The sequence below is a fragment of the Populus nigra genome, chromosome 4 (genome assembly GCF_951802175.1).
Source record: "Populus nigra chromosome 4, ddPopNigr1.1, whole genome shotgun sequence".
Taxonomy (NCBI): Eukaryota; Viridiplantae; Streptophyta; class Magnoliopsida; order Malpighiales; family Salicaceae; genus Populus; species Populus nigra.
In genome coordinates, this window is record NC_084855.1 from 4,860,362 (window position 1) to 4,884,413 (window position 24,052).

At 32.6% G+C, this 24,052-nt stretch overlaps 3 protein-coding genes across 7 annotated transcripts; 2 read left to right on the forward strand and 1 right to left on the reverse strand.

Moving 5' to 3' along the window:
* The first annotated feature begins 1,939 nt into the window (after positions 1–1,939).
* On the forward strand, positions 1,940–4,702 carry LOC133692374 (abscisic acid 8'-hydroxylase 3-like). Its single transcript, XM_062113268.1, has 9 exons — positions 1,940–2,304; positions 2,400–2,718; positions 2,815–2,967; positions 3,160–3,426; positions 3,507–3,593; positions 3,677–3,755; positions 3,832–3,938; positions 4,011–4,129; positions 4,452–4,702. The coding sequence occupies exons 1-9, from the start codon at positions 2,096–2,098 to the stop codon at positions 4,540–4,542; spliced, it is 1,431 nt and encodes a 476-aa protein (XP_061969252.1). The 5' UTR covers positions 1,940–2,095; the 3' UTR covers positions 4,543–4,702.
* Positions 4,703–7,197: 2,495 nt separating this feature from the next.
* Positions 7,198–10,217, reverse strand: LOC133692375 (serine decarboxylase-like). Its single transcript, XM_062113269.1, has 6 exons — positions 10,111–10,217; positions 9,717–9,986; positions 9,129–9,360; positions 8,843–9,036; positions 8,607–8,743; positions 7,198–7,939 (listed from the first exon to the last, which is right to left on the reverse strand). The coding sequence occupies exons 2-6, from the start codon at positions 9,976–9,978 to the stop codon at positions 7,373–7,375; spliced, it is 1,392 nt and encodes a 463-aa protein (XP_061969253.1). The 5' UTR covers positions 9,979–9,986; positions 10,111–10,217; the 3' UTR covers positions 7,198–7,372.
* A 9,473-nt stretch (positions 10,218–19,690) lies between these two features.
* Positions 19,691–23,530, forward strand: LOC133692506 (SKP1-interacting partner 15-like). Of its 5 annotated transcripts, none has more exons than XM_062113509.1 (2): positions 19,691–20,944; positions 23,105–23,530. In XM_062113509.1, the coding sequence occupies exon 1, from the start codon at positions 19,804–19,806 to the stop codon at positions 20,938–20,940; it is 1,137 nt and encodes a 378-aa protein (XP_061969493.1). In that variant the 5' UTR covers positions 19,691–19,803; the 3' UTR covers positions 20,941–20,944; positions 23,105–23,530. The 5 variants fall into 5 exon arrangements, with proteins under 5 accessions (XP_061969493.1, XP_061969491.1, XP_061969494.1 ...); XM_062113507.1 differs by having other exon boundaries at positions 23,179–23,530; XM_062113510.1 differs by lacking the exon at positions 23,105–23,530 and adding an exon at positions 22,137–22,574.
* The last annotated feature ends 522 nt before the right edge of the window (positions 23,531–24,052 follow it).

Genomic DNA, 24,052 nt, shown 5'->3' on the forward strand with positions numbered 1-24,052 from the left:
CGTGAAAGATGAATATGCTATAGTAGATTAATGCTACTATTTTAAATTTTGTTTCGATCTAAAGTGTTTATAGCCTTACGATAGGTCTTAAAATTTTCAAATCAGAACCATATAATTACTCATATATACATATAGGATCTAATAAATTTTAAATCAATGCTTAAATTAAATATAATAAAAAAATATGTATAATAAAGTTTGTGTGGTCTAATTCAAAAGAAAAGGAAAATCAAACACGAGGATGATTTTTTTATATCTAAAAAAGCATCCTCCCTTGACATTTTTTCATCACCCCCACTTGGGTTAATACTTGACATTTTTTAAGGATCAAGTGTTAGCCCCCTTATTTTTTCCTTCCTCTCCTAACAATATACCAAACAAGGTTTAAAAGTGAATAAAAATTATCCAAATTATCCCCTTCAACATAAAACCAAACATAAGCATTGTCGCTCCTGTGAACGTTTCTTGCAAGCTTATGGTTGTCTTGTAATAAGCGAAGGTGACGAATTCTTCTCCTTGTTGCGCATTGATGTTTGATTTGGTGGGCTGATAATACAATCAGTTGGATGAATGATGCCAGTGTTTTTTTTTTCTTTTTTACAATAGAAAAAACCCACCCACTTACATTTATATATAATTTTTACACATCCATCGAAACATCTTTAGACACTTACTTTTAATTTTTAATTTTTAATCAAATTAAAAAAAAAAACACACTAGGGAAAATAATATTCCTCAGGCCAATATTCATTTAAAGACAAATCACAATTTGTCAAAATGATTTGTTTTTTAGTTCCTCTTCTTTTTTTTCTTATGATTAAACTTTTATTGGCTCAAATTGATAGAAAGTTAAAGCATATTTATTAAGGAATGACAATATTTAAAGATAGAGAACTACATTGAAAAACACGGCAAAAAATATGGTTTTTCAAAACTTGGATCTAAATATACATTTTAGTCTTTTAATTTTTTAAATTATAAACTTTCAAAGAAATTCAAATTTGGTCCCAAACTTTTTTTTTTTAATTTTTTTTATCTCTGGTTTGAGAGGGAAAATATAAATTAGCCGAATTCCAGTTGTAAAAAGAGAAAGTTTTGGTTGAGACCGGTTCTGAACACGAAAACAAGTGATTTTGGAGTTAACATGTTTTTTTTATATATGGATAGTTTATTCAAGGTGTTTTTTTACTTAAAATTACCTAAAGATCTGAATCCAAAAAAAATTTTAATTTCAAATTGATTGTAGGTTTTGGAATCAATTTTTGGGTTGTTAGAGTCTATAGATCTGTTTTACAAAGTGTTTATGTTGTTGTTGTTTTTTTTTTTTTTAGTCAAAATATGGTTAAAATGAGTTTTTCTTAGTATGAAACAGACCAGCTTGATTTTTCAGCGATCAAATATTAATGAAATCTTAGTATTTTTTCTGATTAATTAAAGGGTGGATAACCTCTTTAAGAAAATTGAAAAAAAAGCCTAGTAATATAGGTCGCTCCAAGCTCGCTTGCCTCAGCATTTTTTTGGAGGCCTAAGAGTTCTGAGTTATCTAAACTCGAGAAATTAGGTTATTTTTCCTTTTTTTTTATTTATTAGAATTGATTTTTAAATTTTTTTTACTTATTTTTGTTTTATTTCATCATTTAATATTTGATTGATTACTAATTGGGCAACATAATTTATTTTGATTTTTTTGTCAATCGTCTTAATATTTGATTCGTACTTAATTTTATATAAATATTTATTTTAGATAAAAAAAATTATAAAACAAATTGTTGAAACTAATTGATTTTATAATACAGTTTACAAGTTTAACTGATTAATTTTATTAGATTTCATTCTCATTTTTAGCATCATACAATTTAATAAATTGACGTTAATTACTAAGCAGTCGTAATGTGGAAGCGGCATTCGGAGGAATTTAGAGAGTAAAGATTGTCCCTAATAAGTTCCAACGGTCTTAGAGAAACGACAACAAGGAGAAGAATATACCGGAGAAATCAGAGCTCATCATCCAAATATATATATGCATCCAATACTGTTAATTGTTAACTGAATATATATTTGGTGCTAGCTGTGTAGTGGGATCAAACAACGAGCAATGGAACTGAGCATCTTGCTGGTCTTAGTTCTCATAAGCATGCTTGTATTTTCAGCTTTCTTCTGGCTACAGTCACGGATTTCACCAAAAGAAATGGAGATAATCCCAGGTAGCTTGGGTTGGCCAGTTGTTGGTGAGAGTTTCTCTTTCCTATCCGCGTTTTCTAGTGCAGCTGGTATATTCAGCTTCATGAAAAACAGGCAGCAGAGGTAAGCAATTTACTTCTCAAAATCTGTCTTATTGTCCGAACGGCTACTAAACAATTTGATCTTTGTTTTTCTGTTCTATTGAAACTTTTTCGTAGGTATGGAAAGGTTTTCAAGACTTTTGTTCTGGGAAGATTCACTGTATTCATGACTGGAAGAGAAGCAAGTAAAATCTTGTTGACAGGAAAAGATGGGATGGTGAGTTTAAACCTCTTTTATACAGGGAAGCAGGTGCTGGGCCCTACCAGCTTGCTCCAAACCACCGGAGAAGCTCACAAAAGGCTTCGGCGTCTGATCGGAGAACCCCTGTCAGTAGATGGCCTAAAAACGTATTTTCACTTCATTAACACAGTGGCTATGGAAACATTAGACCAATGGTCTGGACGAACAGTGCTGGTCCTTGAAGAAGCTTCTACAGTTGAGTCTCTGTTGCTCAATCAAAAGAGATTGCTTCCCACCCGGGTTGCACTGTTGTTTTTGGGATGTTATTGAAATATCTTTCCACTTTTGCAGTTCACTCTCAAAGTAATCGGTAACATGATAATGAGCTTAGAACCCGCCGGAGAAGAGCAGGAAAAGTTTCGATCAAATTTCAAAATCATTTCTTCTTCATTTGCATCACTGCCATTTAAAATCCCAGGAACAGCTTATCATAACGGTATCAAGGTATTAATTCTTCTTGCCATGTTGTCAAATTAATTCTTCATGCCATATTATCAAACTGTAACGTGAGATATGAAGCAACTAATTAATCTTTGGAAACTGAGGACAAAATCGAGAACATATTTCTTACAACAATCCATGAAAAAACGAATATTTTGAGATGTGCTCTGATAAGATTTTGCACCTGATCATCAGGCTCGGGATAGTATGTACGACATGTTAGACTCAATAATCGCAGGGAGGAGAAGTGGCAAAAGCATCCAACAAGATTTCCTAGAATCCCTGATAATGAAACATAGCAAAGCAGAAGGTGGAGAAGATCAGGAGGACAAACTGACAGACAAACAACTGAAGGATAATATATTAACTCTGCTAGTTGCAGGTCACGATACAACAACAGCTGCTCTCACCTGGCTTATGAAATTTCTCGAAGAAAATCCTGCAGTTTTAGAGAAACTCCGAGTAATGATAAATTCAGACTTCCAATTATAGTTTATTTTGTGAGGATGACTTCTGGATGCAGTCTGATATTGGACTTGCAGGAAGAGCATATAAACATCCAGTCAAAGAGAACGGATGGAGCGAGCCTCACATGGTCCGAAGTTAACAACATGCCTTACACTAATAAAGTGAGGGGGGAATTTTTTTTAAAAAAAATTCATCTGCTAAAATCTCCCCTTATTTGAATGTTTGGTTCTTCCATTATGTCCAGGTAATCAATGAAACTCTCAGAAGAGCCACAATATTACCTTGGTTTTCAAGAAAAGCTGCCCAGGACTTTGAAATTGACGGTATGTATATCCACAAAACCTTATGTCAAGCAGCAATATGAACATAGTGGTATTAATTCATTTCATAATATCGCAGGATATAAAATCAAGAAAGGCTGGTCTATTAACTTGGATGTTGTTTCCATCCACCATGACCCTCAAGTTTTTCCCGACCCAGAAAAGTTTGACCCTTCCAGATTTGACGTGAGTAGCTCAAATACAATCCGTTATCATCAGTTGATATGCAGAGTGAAATAATTTTGAAATCAATTGCAGGCACCCGTAAAGTCTTTCAGCTTTCTTGGATTTGGTAGTGGACCGCGGATGTGCCCTGGAATCAACCTTGCCAGACTAGAAATCTGTGTCTTCATACACCACCTGGTCATAAGATACAAGTAAGATGAAAAACCATATTCAATTGATCGAATAGAACGCACAAAAATATCACTTGCATGAAAGACCATTATAGATTGCATGGTACTATACTTGCATCATGAGAGCAGGAACATTCTTGCACGGAGAGCATGATCACTTCATCCAATCTCAACCTTTTGAAGACCAATATAGATTGCATGGTACTATACTTGCATCATGAGAGCAGGAACATTCTTTCATGGAGAGCATGATCACTTCATCCAATCTCAACCTTTTGAAGCTTTTTTAATTATTATTGTTATTCTTATCACTATCTGTTTATAATTCTGGTATCAATAATAGGTGGAAACCTCTTGAGAAAGATGACTCTGTCCAGCCAACACTTGTGCGGATGCCAAGAAACAAGTATCCAGTTATTGTTGAGCCACTATAAACTGTGAAGCATCTACCTCCTAGGAACATATGGATGGATAAGAAAGAACAACTTCGAAGCATTTATGAGTTAACAAGAATAAGCATCGAGAACTTTTTAAACCAATGTATTTTCTCTTCAACAATGATGTAATTCATGATAACAGGACTCGTTTTGTGTCTTCTGCTGTGCAACAAAGTTCAACTTTGCGCTGCCACAAAAAACTATCTTGAACCATTTCAGCGTGGTGAATTAAGTTTGGGTCTGAAACTCAAAAATCAGTAGGTAAGGTTCACATTATATGTGATTGCCAGAAAACTAGTCTTCCATGCAATACGAAAAGGTAAGCCCAGAATCCATTGAAAGAAGATTAGAATAGACAACTTTGCAAAGACACTGGAACTTATCATAGCGATGGAAGGAGGGGAAAGGATTCTATATTTACTAGTACAGAGTAATAAAGAATCTAATTAACCACCCAACCTGTCAAGCCATCATAAAACACGGAGGGGGGAATTTTCCGCTGTCCAGCTGCAGGAAATTATGGATGACCTTGGTTTAACCATGATTTAGAAACATATAAAACAGGGAAAATCCTCAAAAACATAACTAGGTTAAAAAATGATATCTGTGCTGTGACATCATAAAATTGGGTAGTTACTTTTCTGTAGCTTTTGTTTTATTTTGACCCAATTAATTATAAAAAGTTTTCTTTTTTTAAAAAAACAATCCCCAACATCTCTTCAATAAAATTAGACTCATCAATGAATATCATCTTAACAAATCTAATTTTTTTATTATCAGATAAATTCTTTCACTCAAATAATTAATTTATATCACGAATCCACATATTAAATATTCAAAGATCAAAATGAGTGTTTTTTATTTTGTTAGAGCTTATTACTCACTTATCAAGACTATCATATTTAAACTAACCTAAATGATAGTTATTTTGGTTGCGATATGGGTGAACTTGCATACAATGATTATTCTTGTGATATTTATTGATCTTTAGATGCTTTATTCGAGAACTTTCTTGAGATTTAATTATTTTAAATATATTGATCATCTAGTTTGCAACTTCCCTCAAACAATCATAAAAGTATTACTAAAAGTCGGATTCATGATAAATGTAGATTTAAATTTGAACACTAAATAATCATGATACATATGTATGCAATACTAACTTAAAAATAGAATTGAGATCACTTATTATTCTTGCAAGCAAAATTACAAAACAAAAATAAAGTTAATTTTATTTTTTTAATATATAAATTAATCACGAATAGAAAAGACTAGAAAGAATTTAACTATGCAATACTAGACCTTAAATATAAATAATTAATCAAAAGTCACTTTAAGGTAAACTCCACAATTAATAAAAAAGACTAATGGCAAAATTTAAATGGAAAAATATAAAGTGAGCAAAGTATAAGAATATAATGCAAGATGAAAATATTTTTTTTAAGTACAAAACAATACTATTAATAACAAGTTAAATAACAAGTATAATACATAGTAAAATTCAACGTATCAAAAGTAAAGTGATTTCCTATCTAGATTGGTAGGAAGATGCTGGTGGTTACTGTTGTTGACATGGAGAAGATTGCTGACGCATGGCACTGATTATGTGCTGGCATGGCGGTGACGTGGAAGAATTTGATGACGTGGCGTTGATTATATGCTGACATGGATTAGTGAATTAATCTACCTTAAGTGGTTCCCTTGCCACTATTGAAGAGAGAGGTGGTTCTGCAGCGGGTTGCGATCAGCAGCGTGAAGGAGTTGTCGTCTCGAGGCAGTGTGGCACCGTGGGCCGAGGATCTGTTGCATCGATCTGATGTGGCTTCTGAAGACGAAAATCTTGCGATCACTGCAGATGGGGGCTTTCAATGGTCTGTGACGTCGATCTGTTGGTTCCTGCTGAGGACGATGGCACTGCGAGTGTTATGGACGGTTGTTAAGGTTGTGCTTGCTGCGGTTGTGGTAGTTGGGATGGGTTTGGTGTGGCGGATGATCTGGCTAGGGAGGATGAATGGTGGCTGTCGTCGGTTGGGAGATTGTGGTTGTGTGTGGTGGCTAATTGGTTATGGTGGTTGTTGGCTGCTTGATTTGGTTGTTACGGTTAAAGAGAAGAACAGATCTAAGGGTATGTTTAGGTTAGAAGTGGGATGGGTCTGTGTTAAAGATGAACAGTTTTTTTTTCCCCTTATCAATTGTAAACAGAAAGATTAAAGAATTTTTTTTTAGATTTAAGCTGTAAACAGAAAGATTATTATTTTTATTTGTTTCTTTTTGTTTTTTTTACTGTTACATTCTTTATCATTGTTGATCAAAGTTTCCCATAAGATCTAAAGTTTACAATGGTTTTTCAATTTGAAGATCTAAACAAGCTCATGCATTATTTAATTGTGAAAAAAAAAAGTTCTAATACCAAAATTAACACGAGGCAAAAGGGATTTAAAGTTACAAAAAATAAAAAGCTAAGAAAAATAAGCCAAAGAAAGAAAAAAAATTAAAGAGAAAAAATAGAAGTTGTAAAAATCTGCAACTTCATAACTTTTATTTAATTTATCATCAACTGCATGATATTTAAAAAATAAGGTATAAATACTAAAATTCTAACAAACAAAATAAAGACTTATAGTTCATAAAAAATATTTAATAATAATTAAATTAAAATCAACAAATAAAAACTTGATTAATAAATTTCAGCTAAAAATTCAAATAAATTAAACCATACATGAACTAAAACTTAATTTCTCATTTGGGCTACCATCCATTATCTATGACTATTATCTATGATTATTCAAGCGATAAACAATATATCGGGTATAGTGTCTTCACCACTTCACTTGTGCAAATCACAAGAGCAATTCTGACTTCCTATATCCGCTGCAATACAAGGAGGCCGAACTTTTTCATCTTGATACCAAGTTGAACGTTTTTCAACCAACTCATTCACGAAATCATCCAGCTTCTCAATTGTAACGCTGGGCATAACCACAACATGGGCAATATTCCCTTGGCAAGCTAGCTGCCACCTGCGAACAAAATCCTCATCTATAGGCCGCTCAAATACAACTGTGCTGCTGAGCTCATTCAACATAGCACTAATCCCAGCATCACGCAGTCGGTCCTTCAAGTAATAAGCATTTCTGAGACACTTTTGCACTTCTTTCTGGAACCCTTTGTATCCTTTTCTGTTGAGCGTGTACCAAAGGAAGATAGGGGCATGACCATTGCGGCTTCCCATGATTGTAGCATCCCTTGAAGCAAGGTACTCAACATTGCTTGAGAGGACATTAATGTGCTCCATCCTTGTTATCTGCACGCCACATGGCATTGGGCATCCCACAAACTTGTGGCCAGAGACACTAACGCTTCCAATGGGCTTTTTGAAAGTAACCTTCGGTGCCTGTTTACCACCAATGAAATGAGCTACACAGAAAACCAGGACCACAACGCTAAAATAACAGGTACTTGTATACTTCTTAACGACCCAAACAAAGAAAATTGGAATGCGTGACCGCAACATACTAAACAGCTACAGGGAAGACAGCAAGGACAGCATGACATCATGACGTCTCGCTAGCATAATGGAATATGGCCACTTCTTGTTCTCTACATTTTGTGTACATGAAAATAATATTTTGCTTCTTATGGTTCCATCAATGACTTTTATAATGTTCAACGGTTGTATGTATCAGCATTTCAAAGATACTGCCAACAAAGAGGAGGCGCTCCAGAAATAAAACCGCCATAATGAAAGATTTGAGATTGTTCCAAGTGTATAGGGGCTGGTGATGCTACAGAAACATTTAGATCAGATGATTCAGCCCTTTTTGTCAAATTTTGTTAAGATGAACTACTTAATTTCTAACATACTTAAGAGAAGCAGAACAATTCAGTCACTCTAATAGATGGTGACCAACTGGAGAGAAAATAAATGGGATTGATCCTCATGAAATGTCATGAGTTATTCATATTGGTTGATCCAAGAGCCTTACAGAAAACACAAGAACTATTACCTTCCTATGATCAATCAAATCATCTTCTAACAGGAGTCATAAGAAATCACTTACACGTTTGACAAAAGGCATCATAAGTCCAAATAAAGCTCCATCGCAGTGAATATAGAATCGATCTTGTGAAAATCCACTTTCTTCAAGGGTTTGTATCACAAGATCAAGATCATCAACTGCTCCTTTGACAGTCGTGCCTGCAATAAGAATGGTCCATTGAAACAAATTAATGATGCTCAAGCAGACATGGGCATGGGTCTGCATAAGAGTGTGTGCAGATAAAGAGAGAAGGATACCTATATTAACGTTAATGATGGCTGGTTTGTCCTTGTTAGCAAGTAGTTTAACTTTAAAATCAGCACAGTCAATCTCGCCAGATACCAGACAATCAACCTTCACACAACCCATTCTATACATTCGAGCAGCTTTGAAGACAGAATAATGCGACTCTCGAGATGCATAGAGAATTCCATCAGGAAACACTTCCCTCCTGCACAATTGAAATGCATTAGCAACTCACTCTTTTCTAGCACTTGATTCAACTCCTCCATATTCAAAAGGAAACATGAAAAATCTACTAACCCAACTAGAATCCCATGAAGATTGCCTTCTGTACCACAATTAGTGATGTAACCCCAGTATTCACTTTTCTCAATCTCCCAAAGACGTGCAAACCAGTCAAGAACACCAACTTCAAATTGTCTTGAATGTACACCATAGTTACTCTCAATGAACGGGTCACCAAGATTGTTGATGGAGAAATGTTGCAACTGGCCCAAAGCACCATAGTCGAAGTCCAGATTATAAGGATAACCTTTAACAGATAAAACCATGTGAACGATTCGAACTCGAAATAAATAGATTCTACAGACATGGAACCAAGCAGACTCTTCCAAACACCAGCAACATAATAGATTTTAAAAGCAATTATACCAAACAAATTGTATGCATTTCAAAATTAACAAAACAATGACCAGATCCCGAGCAGCGTTAACAGATTCAATTCCCGCATTGAGGAAGAAAAAATTAATAATAAGCAAAATTCTAAAATTGAAACATCAACACGAGCTATTAAGAAACCAAATTAGACACTTACGATTAAAAAAAAAAGTAATGATAATAGTAATGATGAAATTTAGTGTTACTATTGGTGTTCAAAAAATTGATCACCTAAATGATGTTTAGTCCTTTCCATTAAGTTTTTTCGGTAGCGAGCCAAAACGCTTGCCATATAAGCTTCTTTATCTCCGGTAGATTCATCGTTAGCCTCGGGCTCCGTGACTTCGAGGCAAGTGGTGTGCACGTTCCTCCCTAACACAATCTCTCTTCCATTTTGTTTATCTCCGTTTTCCGCCTCCACAACCGTCAGATCGAAGTCCTCGATCGCAACCTTCCCGTTCAAGTGAACCGGCTCTGCATCGATAGCTTCCATGGTTTCTACTGCTACAAAAATAGCCGTTAAGAAAATGAGAGGGGAGGATTAATGTATCGGTTGCTTGCTTTAATGATGAATGATTTTAATGTAACTGTAGATCTGAAACATTAAAGGGAGGGAAAAGGGCACCTGAAGAAATTGAGGAAATGGAGTGGCGGTGGCTATATGCTTGCTTGAATGAAGGGAGTTTGATTAGAGAGGGGTAAATAGAAAATAATTGGTTGGTTATTTATAGAAATATGGTAATAATACTGGTGAAACTAAACAGAACTGGGATTTTTATTTTATTTTTTTCATTTTCATTTCTTTTGGCCCACACGGTCACGTGATTAATTACAATTCACAATTTATTTTTTATAAATAATTTATGAAAAAATAAGTTATTTTTAAAATATATTTGATAAAAATCAATTTAAGACAACTTTTTTAAAAAATAAATATAATAACATAGGATAGAATTTATAAATTAATAGTTCGTTTAGTATGATAAATATAAAAAATATTTTGAATCAAAATTTCAAAGTTGTTTTTTTATAAATAATTCATGAAAAAATAAGTTAAAATAACTTTAAAATAGAGATATATTGATAAAAATAAATGCAGTATACCTTTGAATTCATAAATTAAAAATTAAAAGTTTTAGGTTTTAATTAAATTAAATTAAAATCTTGATTCAATTTTGTAACAATTTTTTTATTTAAGTTGAAAATAATTTGTAACCAAATATATGTATAACATTGTTATTAGTCAAAAGTTAAAAACAACTTCAATCAATTTGAAAAACTCGAGTAAATGGAATCTAAAATTTGAAAATTTTAACTTTTGATTAATATAAAATTTTGATTCAATTTAATAACAAGTTTTGAATTAAAAAAAATTAAAAAAAAATTTAAATTTAAAAAATATTGACTCGTGCTCCATAAAAAAATCAATTTATATTTTTCTCATGTGAGGTATAGCCATGGTGATTGGCTTCAAGGAGCTCACAGCATACGTTAAAAGAAAAACAAAGGAGCAGTGTTCATGGCCTGCTTTAACCTTTTTCTTTTTCTTTTTTTATTCTTAGAGAATCCTATAGGATCTGTTCTTGTGATCTGATACTGCTGTTTTTTTTTTTTTTTTTAACGAATGACCACTCATTAATATCAATTTTATTTAATATAAAGCTCAACACAATTTATTTATAAAAAAAAAAAATTCACAGCTACTGCAAGCCACGTGCGCGGAGATTAATTTTCCTGGGATGACGTCATCAGCCACCAGTTTACGAGGATGCTCGATCGTGTGTCTAAACGTGGAACGCAGCAAGGTCTGTGCAGACGGCGGGCCAAAGGAACGATACCGTTTAATGGTTGTTATGCGACGTCGTTAATGATGGATTGTTGAGATTCGGGGCAGGAACGAGTGCCGATTGGTGGATAGACACGGAAACACGTGGAGCTTAAAGTCGGACAAACCGAAAAAGCATAAGTTTCAGGCCATGTTTGTTTCCCGAAATTCATTTTCCGGGAAATCACTTTCCAAACTTTCCTGTATTTGTTTGCCATTAGGAAAGTTGGTCAACGGAAAACACTTTCCGGTCAACGGAAAACACTTTCTGGTCAACGGAAACATTTTTCGGTCAACGGAAAACACTTTCCAGTCAAAGAAAAATTTGGTTTGATTTCTAGGAAAGTATTTCCCCTTTTGGCTGTGTTTGTTTTCCGGAAAGTGGTTTCCGGGAAACCACTTTCCAAACTTTCTTGTGTTTGTTTGCTATTGGAAAAGTTGGTCAACGGAAAACACTTTCCAGTCAAAGGAAAATTTGGCTTGGTTTTCAGGAAAGTGTTTTCCTGAAAAATTTGGGCGGAAAACACTTTCCGGAAGTTGTGAAAAATTTAGAAATGTCATTATTTGCTAATTATATCAAATTTAATCCTCAAACTTTTGATTGTTATATATAATTTGTTTTGAATATTTATTTTTTAATTTCATCTCTTAAAATTTAATTTTTATATTAATTTTGGTCCTTATTTTTATAATTGTTATTTGCTTTTTTCTTATCATTTTTTTATTGAAATTTTTTATCTATCAAATTTGGTCCTCATTCTTTTGATTTTTACTTATTTTATTTGAAATAATTTATAAAATGTTAATTATTATTATTTTAATTTCTTCACCTTTCATTTTTTTTAATTTTTTAGATTTGATCTCTATTATTTTAATTATTATTTATTTTATTTGAGATAATTTATGAAATTATATTTTTTTTTCAATTTCATTCTCATTCAACTTTTTAATTTGTAAGATTTGTTCCTCATTATTTTAATAAACTTGAAAAAATAAAATATTAATAAGTTATTTTCCAGCTCATTTTCCATAACATAACCAAACACTGGAAAGTGTTTTCCAACTTATTTTCCATTACACTACCAAACATCGGAAAATACTTTCCCGGAATTCACTTTCCCGGAATTCACTTTTCCCGGAATTCACTTTCCAAAAGGAAACTACTTTCCTGCAAACAAACGGGGCCTCAGTGTTTCACGCTACAAACTTGGACACGAACGACAACAGGTAAAAGGACCGGAAAAAAGCTACAAGAGGAATACTGCTAACAGGCCCTGTTGGTGGTGGGAAATCCTCAGCGGCGATGTAAATTCTGGTTTTATAAGAGCATTCCCGCTCATGCTTTTTATTTTGTGGCTAACGTGGCTAAGAAAAAACTATTTTAATTAGTTTTTTAAAAAATATAATTATATTTATACTCTTTATCATGAATATTTTTTTTTCAGTTATATATGAGTTGAATATTTAACTATATGTTATTTCGTGTTCTTTATTACTTTTAGATTTTTCTAATGAATTATTTAATAGCACATTTAAAAACTAATTCTTTTATTATAGTAAATGTCACGACCCGGACCTTAGATTCATGACCGGTAACATGATAACAGTGCTGTAAATACACTACACCTACACCAAGTCTCATAACATTTATATTATAAAACAAATTATATAAAATGACACAACATTTTATAAATTTTCAAAACATCTCATCATCAGATAAAAACAAAATAAGGGTTCATAATATATATTACATTACATAAAATCCAAACTTTAAATAAAATAGCATAATAATAAAACACTTTAAGATATTAAAAGAAATTTATTAGGAAAAGCCTCACAAAAATAAATAAGATATACCGATAAAAAACAAAGAAACATGTTTTAAATGTTCCTTTAACTTTGTTAATAATTAGCCTTCAAAAATGATGTCTTTGCTAAACAATTTATACCTGTTTACCTACATGCCAATCATGTTTTAAATTATGATTAGTTTCAAAAGGCATCATTTTATATTATGGTTAGCTATAAAAAAACTTTAAAATTATTATGATTTTTACATCAGATTGATCGTGAAGAGAAACACATCCTTAATTAAAAAGACTTAAACTCTAGGTAAAAATATATAGTCTTGAATTATGTTTGAGTTTCATAAAGAAAAATCAAATGAACATTAAAAAGTTTATAGATAAAATTACACACTAAAATAACAGTTTTTAACTTTTATACTCCAGCGTGCTTATTTTTACTGTCTCATTCTATTATCTCATTACATGAGATTTTAATTTTTTTTCCGCTTAGTTTTTTTTTTTTTATTTCTTCGTGCATAATGACATGATCATCAAATTTATATGTCCAGCACGCTGACCCGTTCTTGGATATCAATTGAATGTCTATAATTTTCAATTGTACATACTTTCAGATTTACTGTCTCTTTTATAATAATATTAGTACATTTTTAACGGATTCGAAGATCACACGAAGAAGCACAGCTCCTCCTATTGAGTAGTGATATCATGTAAATGATCTGTCTCTAAAAAAAGAGAGAGAGAGAGAGATGCCGAAAATAAATGTAATCTAATAAAATTGAATGATTTATTGTGAGAAGAAAAAAACACTAGAAAATCCGAATTAACCGACAACTAGTTTGAAACTAGATGTCCAGGATAAACAAAAACCAGCTACTGCAAGCCACGTGCGCAAGAGATACTTTTTTCCTGGGCTAACGTCATAGGCCACCACTTCATGTTGATGCTCGATCTTGTGTCTAGCTTAAACGTGGGAAGCAGCACGGTCTATGCAGGCGGCCGCCCGAAGGAACGGTACCGTTTAATGGTTATCATGCAACGTCGTTTATGCTGGACTGGACTGGATATCATTAGATTTGTCGAGACTCGAAATGAGTGCTGATTGGTGGATAGATACAGAATCACGTGGAACCTTTTTTTTTAGATTTTTTTTTCTAGTGAATAACACATTAAAAAAAAATTAAAAAATTAATAGAGCGCACAGAATCACGAATAATTTTTGTAATTCACAAATCACAATTGTTATATGAACTTATTTGAAAGATACAAAATTTAATTAGGAGATGGAAAAGAGAAGAGAGTGAAAAAAAAATACATTGAAATATCAAATGATGATATTATTTGTATCAGAAAAAAATTCTTGATGAGACGTTTTCAATAATACAAAGAAAGATTATCAACAATAATTCGAGTAGATGTTCTAAAAACAAGTGAGTCTGACATCTTTATAACTCACTATTTGTGACATTCTCTAGTATTAATAGAATCATATCCTCGAGATCTTTTTAGTGCTATTAATGGTATTGTTATCAGAATTTTGATGTGCTTTCAAAATCTTTTTTTTATTATTTTCTATATTAAAATCTTTGTTTTTCTTTTTTCTCTTTTAAAGAGCACTAAAAAACACTTACAATTTGTGAATCACATATCTTATATATAACTTTCTAAATCATATAATTTTTTAAAATATTTTCTGTATTGTATTCTTTTATTATAAAAAATTAGCATGCTATAGTCCAGAAATATTATTTTTTTTGTTAATCGTTTGTCGTTTAAGGGCAGGAAGGTCCCAGGTGGCTTGTTCGATGTGGAGCGAACAAGGTGGCATTGACAATGTTGTTTCCTTGTTTATCTTCACATTTTAATTGCTTATGTGTCACGTTGCCGACGCCAAAATTATGCGTACTGTAGCGTAAAAGGAGACGCTAGCCAATGAGCATCCAATGGAAAATCTTCTTCGTCTATTATTCTTCTTCTCCCTTTTGCACGGACCAACAACACCTTGATAAGACAGCATTCTCTATGGTGTTTTTCGGAAATTCCCTTCTCTTTTCTAAAGAGTTTCCCCTCTTTTCAGACTAGTTTTTATTTCTCTCCCAAAACAATGTATTGACTAAACAATTAATTGGAAAGACTTGGGCACTAAATAGAGATGGCTTGAATCATGATTGAGTTTCACAAAGACAATATAAACAATGATTAAATATTTTATCTCAAAAATAGATCAAAGTCCAGTAAGAAGAATCTAACTCAATTTACTTTCTTGTTTTATGATTTTTTTTAGGTGTTTTAGATTGATAAATTGATTTATTGGTGTTTGTGAGGTATTGTTTGGTTAAAATGAGTTACAAAATAGGTTTATAGGGGGGAAATCTATAATCAAAGTTTAAGCAGATAGATAACGTGTTGCATTATTATTTTATTTAAAAGAAAATAGGGGTGGATGCAGTGGCGGAGCTAGGATTTTTTAAATGAAGGGGCAAATTACAAACAAATATTTGATATTATATGTTATACATACATGTGTTATATATAGAAATTAATTTGAAATATATATACCAACTCAAGTTAAGCAAAATTAATTCAAGAATATTTTTAAAATAAAAAATCTTACATTATAATTGTTCTCTTTGAAATTTAATATTTTAAAACTGTTTCATAATGATTTTATTTTTAATCTCATTAAAAATATCTTTTCCAATATATACAGTAAATTTTCATTTATTTATTTCTAAATTTTCCAAGGATTAGGAAAGTTTTTGGTAACAATTTTATGCTGACATATAGTACATAACATCTAAAATCATAGCTTAAAAAGATTGTCAAAAATTAATGTTGTTCTTGCTAGCTTGTTGTTTTATACAGGTGGATTAAACATAAATATTAAATATTTTTTTAAATTTATTTATTATATCCTTAATTTATTTAGTTGTAATGTATTTTATTTTTAATCATTAGTAAATTTATTATCATCATTTTTCATATGAAATTCATAATAAAATACTTATCAATTCATCAAAACTCATTTCATTTCATATCTATTAGCATATAATATTATCCATACACATATTAATTTAACAAACTCATAAATTATTATAAACTCTAACATTTTCAATAACTAATTATAAAGAAATAAAACTAAAATTATATAATAAAACAAATAGAAAAGTAACATAGCTTTATATTAGTTTTGATTAACTCTTTTTTCATTATATTATGTTTGATTTAGCTGTTAAATCTCTATATTTTATTTAATTCAAATGTTGATTTATCTACTATTAATTTATATAAATCATTTTTAAAAGTAACATCGCTTTATACTATGAAATAATTAAAGTGGAATTAATAGTAGCATTGATGAATTGGACTATCAAATAGAGGACCAGGAGCATTTATCCTTGTGCTTTTGTCTCGCCATCAAATGCTTCTCTTGTTGTGGAGGGTTGCTAATTGGGAGGGGGAGGGGGCAATTGCCCCCTTTTGCCCCTATGTGGCTCCGCCACTGGATGGATGACATGTTTTCCACCTCTTTAAAAGACAAGAAAAATATATAATACATGGGCGTGCAAGCCTAGCACTTTTTTTATAGGCCTAGACACGCTAGTTTTTTTTTAGAGCTTTTTTTGTAATATTTTTTATGTTTTGTTTTGATGCATAATAAATTCAAGGAAAGTAAATTATTATACCTAGTTTTATCCTTGGCATATCATTAGACCTGGTTTTGTCTCTAGCGTGGATCAAATTTTTTATGGGTTGAGACACGACATCTAGGTTTTTTTAATGCATTTCCCCCTTTAATTTAAAGAAAAAAAATACAATTTGACTCTTTTTATCATTGATCTTTTATTAAACTTAGAATAAGAAAAATGTAATTTTATATTTTTTCTATCATTTAGCTTGAAAAAATTGTGTCTGATTGAGCTTATGTCCATGACCTGGTTAATAATTCTGTATATTAATTCAAGTTGACCAGAGTTGATATAATATAATATATTTTTGTAAATTTCATCTTCAATTCTTTTATAACTCTTTAATTTACTTTCAAATTTAATCTAATTCATTGTCAATTAAAACTCAATCAAGGGCTAGCCGGGAAGAAAATAAGAAAAGAAAAGGAAAAGAGACAATTTATCCAACTAGTTAACTTATTTTGATCATATCCTTTACCCGTGTTGTAAATTTCGCATGTTAACCCGAGTCAATATAATGTCTTTTCATTTCACTCCCTCAATTGTTTTTTTATTTAATCATTTGATATTTTGTTGTTTCACTTTTTAACCAGGGTCAGACAAGGTTAAAATGATGTATGCGTGATTTTTTTTATTTAATCCTTTAGCATTTTATTGTACTATATTCACATGTCATATTGGTTATTATTGATTTGTTTGGGGCTATTTTTATCTATTCGACATTTTAATTAACAATAAACAACCAAAATACCCCTGAGAGTAAAACAAAAAAACAATTTCATGTAGGGGTATTTAGGTATTTTTCTTTTTATACATAATAGGATTACATGTGTACACTTAGATCCAATAAATTTGATTCATTAGGGTCAAGGGTATTATGGTATTTTAACATTGGTTTTTTATTGAATGTTAGTTTGGTTGAGGGTAGTAATATAATTTAGCATTAAAATAATATTTTTTATTTTAAAAAATTATTGGCGCATTGGAGTTGTTACGCACTCTGGATGACGCAAATGGCAGCTCCTGATGGTAAAAAATAGGCTTTCATCATATCATTTTATTCCTTTTCGCCTTCTATTCCATTACGAGTGCCGTGTGCCATCCAAATATGATCGATTTATTGTTGATGACCCTCTTTTTTTCTCCTTTGTTTTTCTCTCCTGCCCTAATAAATACACTACGGTCCTCGTTGTTATTGATATTTCAAATTTAATCATTTTACATTTGATTTCTGTATTTTTATCATTTTTCTTTTTTGTTAAAGTTTTATTTGTTTCCAATTTAACCCTTGGTTTTTAATTTTTTATACATAATTTTTTTGATTTGGTCCTTCAAATTTTATTTGTTTATTTTTTTCCTTTGCTCTTTTGTCAAAGTTTTCATGGCTTTCAATTTTATCCTTCAAATTAATTTTTTGATTTTTGTTTTTTCAATGATAATACTAATTTCAATTGAGTCCCTCTTTTTTTTATTTTTTATTGTCTTCTTTGTCTTTTTTGTCAAAGTTTTTATAGTTTTCAATTCTATTCTTTAAATCAAGTTCATGGTTTTTATTTTGCAATAATAGTGGTGGTGGTAGTAACAAAAATAGTAATAATAGTGATGATAATATTAATAATAGTAACAACAACAACAACAAAAATAATAAAAATAATAGTAATGTTAGTTATGAAAATATTAATGATAAAAATAAAAATAAAAATAGAAATGGAAATAATAATATTATTGATGGTCATAATAACAACAACAACAATAATAATAACAGTGATGATAGTAATAACAACAATAATTAAATTAATATTGTTATTAATAACAACAACAACTAAAATAGTGATGATAATAATAATAATAGTAGCAGTAGTAACATTAAAACCACCACCACTACTAATAGTAGTAATAACGGTGGTGATGATAATAGTAATGGTAATAATAACATTGATGATGATGATGATGATTTATTATGATGGTGATAATGGTATCAATTTTGATAATAATAGTAATAATAACGATAATTGTGATAAAAATAAAAATAATAACAATAGTAGTAGTAGTAGCAACAACATCAAGAATAATAATAATAATAATGCTAATGATAATACTAACAATGATGATAATGATGACGATAATAATAATAGTAGTGTTTTGCTATAATATAACAGTAGCAATGATAATAATAATTGTAAGGATAATAATGAAAAATATAATTATAATATTAGCAATAATGGTATTAGCAGCACAATAACAATAATAATGATTTTGATCATCATTATTTGAATTGCTATTATTTTTAAAATATTTTTATATGGTTGATTTTTTTTAATTTTATTTTTTAATATTTCATTTATTGGAAGTTAAACTTTATGGTTTTTTTGAATTGGATATTTCAAGCCTATTGATTCAGGTCACGTGTTGAAAAAGTTAATATATTTTTTTAAAGGTTTTATAATTTTTTTTGTATGATTAAAATCCTTAATTATTGTTATTATATATTAATCATAACTGATTTTTTATATTCTTTTATTACCTCATTTTAATATGTAAATATTAATTTTTTGTATAAAAAATAATTCAATTCCGCTGCGAAACGAAGGCTAGCTGGTATAATCCTCAACGCGCTTCTTCTTATATGATAATCAAATCTAACCAGCTTCTGTTTAGTTGCTTGGCAAATTCATCAAGCATCAATCTCTATAATTAATCAAATCTCGAACATTTTGAGCTACAAGCCCAAAGCTTGCCTGGACATAGTTTCGGGATCCAACCCGGTTAGATAGATTCGGACTTAAAACTGGGTCCATCAAGTACCTGGCCCATTACAAGCTACAGCCTCGACTCTTCTTGACTCTGGAGCAGTCAACAAAGGCATCGCATGTGGCCGGTGGCCTGCCCCAGACTGTACTTTAACAACAAAACAAAACAAAAATCTCCATTCAATCCCCTCTGTCATCTCTTCTTTTTCTCTCCCCCCTGTTCTCTGCGTCGCCGGTCCACCTGATACCATGGACGACTCACCAATCAACCGTCTACCACAAGACACACTCCACCAGATTTTCTCATCTCTCCCACTTCGTCAAATCATGATTTGCAGATCCGTCTGTAAGTTCTTCAATCAAATGTTGACCTCACCATCCTTCGTGGACCTAATTTCCACCCAGCCCCCGCTGCGCTTCCTCGCTCTCCGCCCTCCACATCACCACCACCACCACCACCTCCACCATCAAAGACAAAACAGTCACGTCTCCTCTGTACCTTATCTCCACGTGTTCGATCCAGACCAGAATCAATGGCTCAGGTTCAGTCTCAGCTTTTTACCTTTCAGGTCACCTCACCCGGTGGCGTCAGCGAGTGGACTCATTTACCTCTGGGGTGAATCACCCACCTCGATCGAGTCGAACAGGTCACTCGTTGTCTGTAACCCCTTGACCCGCCAATTTCAGGTGCTCCCTCAACTTGGCTCGGCCTGGTCACGACACGGATCTGTCCTGGTTGACTCTGTTAACCACCGAGTCATGGTATTAACTGAACTCGCTGCTTTATATTTCTCAAATACAAACAAGACAAACTCGTGGTTAACTTTCTCCGCGAATTTACCATCAAAACCCAGAAGCCCAATTCTAATATCGGACTCTGTTTTCGCTTTATGCGATGTTGGGTCTCCATGGAGATCTCAATGGAAGCTTTTTACATGTATACTGTCGAAACTTAATAACAATTATAACAACTGGGTTTGTTTAGAAAGGCAAGAATGGGGAGATATTTTTGATATTATAAAACGACCACGTTTGGTTCGAGGAAAGGGGAATAAATTGTTGATGATTGGAGGGTTAAAGTCGAATTTCTCGTTGAATACATCGTGTTCGACGATTTTGATACTGAGGCTGGATTTAGAGAGATTGGAATGGGAGGAGGCAGGGAGAATGCCGGTGGACATGTATAGGAGTTTCCAGGAATCGAGTAAGTTGAAGGTTTTTGGTGGCGGGGATAGGGTTTGTTTCTCGGCCAAGAGAATGAGGAAATTGGCTTTGTGGGATGATTGTGATGGTGTTGTTTGGAGGTGGATTGAAGGAGTGCCTGTAGGTGGAGATGGGCTTTGTAGAGGGTTTGTGTTTGAGGCTGGTCGTACTGCATTGCCTTGAACTGGTATGTTTGGTTATTAAATTAGAGTTGGATTTTATTGCCACTATTGTATTTGAGAAACTTATTGGCTTATTTATGCTGTACCATGTATTTGGTTTATCAATGAAATGTTGTTTTTGCTTTATGGTACCAGTTGCGTATGAGATATTCTCTGGTTGCCTTGCTTCTACTCTGTTTCATCGGCTGAAATTAGTTCGTGTCCTTAGGTCTGAGACCTTTAACGAGTTCAGATTTGCTTTTGATACACTTGTGAGCAAGAAATTGCTGTTATGAGCATTATGCTGATGGGAATTTGATATTGCATTTACTGGAAACGTGAATGCGATTCTTGTGATGGGACTTCTCGTCCCGTTTCATTTCTTATTCTGGCTAGCTTAATGTTTTCCTATGCTTTCCTTTTGGTTGAGTTATGTTCATTTCGGAGCCCTTTTTCTATATTGTTCATTTATTGTGTTTACTTGATTGCATATGGTTCGTGTCTTCATGTTGGGTCTTCAGATACAGGGATTGGCTAAATGATCATCGTGTTTGTAAGTAAACAGTGTGTATTACGTTCACTTCATTTTTATTTACGAGAGGACAGCAATGGGCATGTGAATCCCTGACCAGTATTCACTCTTGTTATGACTTAATTGCGGTTGCAAACATACTTCAAGGCAAGAAGATATGTTTCCAGGAGTAAATCTTCTGAATTTTAAATTTCAACGAGTGTAAAGAATGGATCCAAGGAAGGTTTGTCGGAGAAGATTTCTGCCTGCAAAAAGTTTTCTTCGGTTGATTCACCTGTTTCTTGAGAACTCTATATGTGGTTGAATCATGGGGAGATGAGGTTCCAATTACAGCCACAGCTGTTTTCAACCTAGGATGATCTTAAGGTCCTTGTTTTCCTAAATTTTAACCAATCCCTCCTGCTACAACTCGAAGGAGTTGAACGACCCATCTCTTGTTTCAGTTTAGTGGCATTCACAATGATTCTCGTTTATTGTCCGGCCAGAAATAAACCCTTTAAATTTATCCCTTTTCTATTTAGAAAAAAAAGAAAAGATTTCTTATATTGGACAAGTGCAATGCATCTGGTTGGTTGTGGATTATGATGGTGGCTATACAACTTGCATTTGTCTTTACTTTGATTATTTATGAACTCAAAGCCTGTACCTAATGCCTAATTATTGACCTTTTGTTAAATTGTTTCCAGTTAACCCTTTTGGCCTTTGCTTGATACAAGGATGCATCGATGGTTTTTATGTATTTGTTTATTCGCACCTTGGTTTGTTTCTTTCCGATACACATGTTAGAGAACTATTTATTGAGCATTGAAGCCATCAGATGTGGCTGCTAATATTCCCGTTTAATCTTTTATACGAACTATTGTGTTGAAATATTGATCACTGTGATGGAAACAAGGTTTGCTACAATGGTCAAAGAAATTAAGCGCCGGATAGAGACTTTTTCTAAGATGTTGTGTACACTTGAGAACTGGTAACTTTCTGAAAGCTTGTCCAAGATCATCGAGTCCCATTCTTTGTATAAATCCCTCTTCACTCTCTTCAGATAAAGAGTAATATAGAGGAAGAGCTCGTCTGTCCAAGTTTGTTTTCTATGTATGTTGAAATATTATTTTTTAATATATTTTCTGGGCTTGATTAACATCTGTGGCACTCGAGGGAGTTGGTTTGAAACCCTTTAGCATCGGAAACTTGTCCCTCCCACGACGATCACTTCTCTCTCCCAATCGGAAGAGTCCAAACACCATCCATCCATAATCGTAATCCTCATGTTCTCCTTTTGAAAGAGTGCAAATCCCACACTTCATAGCTATGTGCAAGTGAATATCAGAAAATGCAGTATATGATTGTCGATAGTGGAACATATAAGCGAATGACACTAGACATGTATGATAAGAATGAACAATTATTTGCCTACTTAATTATTAGTCTAGATTTCAAGGAGCAGTTATTCTGTGAAGCCTCTAAATAGGTAATGTCAGTGTTTGTATGTAGTTTTTGCAGAGACATTCAACAATCAATGAAAGCATTAAGCTCGTTTCTTTACTTTTTTGACTAATTTTATTTAAATAGAAATTTTACTTCAATTACATATCTTTTCTTATTTAATTTTCGTGAATCCTACTTTTTTTTTCTAATATATGATTAAAAAGAACAGATCGTGGTCGCATGGTCTGGATTGTTGTTTGACACCCAACAAATGCTAATGCTGGAGTATCTCTGCATTTGTAGGAGAGAGCTCTTGAGTATCACTGAACAGATTCTCGTCAGCTTTACTTAGAAGTACTTCGCTGATTCCTGCGATTATATTTGAAGCAAGATGCCAGTTCGATACTTCAACAGAACAGAAGATCAGTGAAGGTATTGCCACCATTACTTGCCTAAAAGCCATCAAAATGCATGGTGTCATCTATGGAAGTATCCAAGTCCACACTTTCTTGATTCACAGGAATAGTCGATGAGTAGTTGTGAATCATAATAAGCTTTCGATAAACTGATCATTGGTAAAATCATCTAGCATGTTGTCTAGGTTGTTTTTTACTGTTGGGAAGCTGAAGCTATTTCGAGATTGCATTCTAGTTCATTACTGTTGTTGATAAGAGCAGTTCGCTCATGGTTCATGACATTCATGGCTAGAGACTGATAACCAAAGTCACAAGAGTGACGGAAAACTTTGGCCGCGAATACTCCATATGTAAATACTTTCGTTCCTAGATCGTTAGTTGGAGACAAAGGAAGCTTCATATCACAGCACTCTTCAAAGATCATGTTCTAAAGATAACGTACATATCTAAACAAAGTGATTGTTTTGTGATCTTAATTCGTCTAGAAGGGTGGCCCCATCTTAATTAATCAAGCTTTGATTTGAAGCTCGTCAGAGCAGAGAGCTTGAATTTCCAGTTCAATCACTTTGGATCAGTCTTGTGTGTTTGTCTAATGTAGCGTGCCAACAAGAGATCCCCCAGTTGGAGGAAATTTTCTTGCACAAGGATAAAAGAGAATGAAAGAATAGAATTAGTTTTACATGATTTATAAACAATTTATGACAAAAATAGGTTAAAAGTGACTTTTAAGTTGAGTGTATTTGATAAAAATCATTTAAAGC

What these genes read in the sequence shown, in the direction of transcription:
- LOC133692374 (XM_062113268.1), top strand. Translation starts at nt 2,096, where the DNA reads ATGGAACTGAGCATCTTGCTGGTCTTAGTTCTCATAAGCATGCTTGTA. An exon ending in CCAGGACTTTGAAATTGACG is followed by an intron (nt 3,756 to 3,831) that starts GTATGTATATCC and finishes ATAATATCGCAG; the next exon opens with GATATAAAATCAAGAAAGGC. An exon ending in TTGACCCTTCCAGATTTGAC is followed by an intron (nt 3,939 to 4,010) that starts GTGAGTAGCTCA and finishes AATCAATTGCAG; the next exon opens with GCACCCGTAAAGTCTTTCAG.
- LOC133692375 (XM_062113269.1), bottom strand. Translation starts at nt 9,978, where the DNA reads ATGGAAGCTATCGATGCAGAGCCGGTTCACTTGAACGGGAAGGTTGCG. An exon ending in CTTCATGGGATTCTAGTTGG is followed by an intron (nt 9,037 to 9,128) that starts GTTAGTAGATTT and finishes TCAATTGTGCAG; the next exon opens with GAGGGAAGTGTTTCCTGATG. An exon ending in TGATGCCTTTTGTCAAACGT is followed by an intron (nt 7,940 to 8,606) that starts GTAAGTGATTTC and finishes GGTGGTAAACAG; the next exon opens with GCACCGAAGGTTACTTTCAA.
- LOC133692506 (XM_062113509.1), top strand. Translation starts at nt 19,804, where the DNA reads ATGGACGACTCACCAATCAACCGTCTACCACAAGACACACTCCACCAG.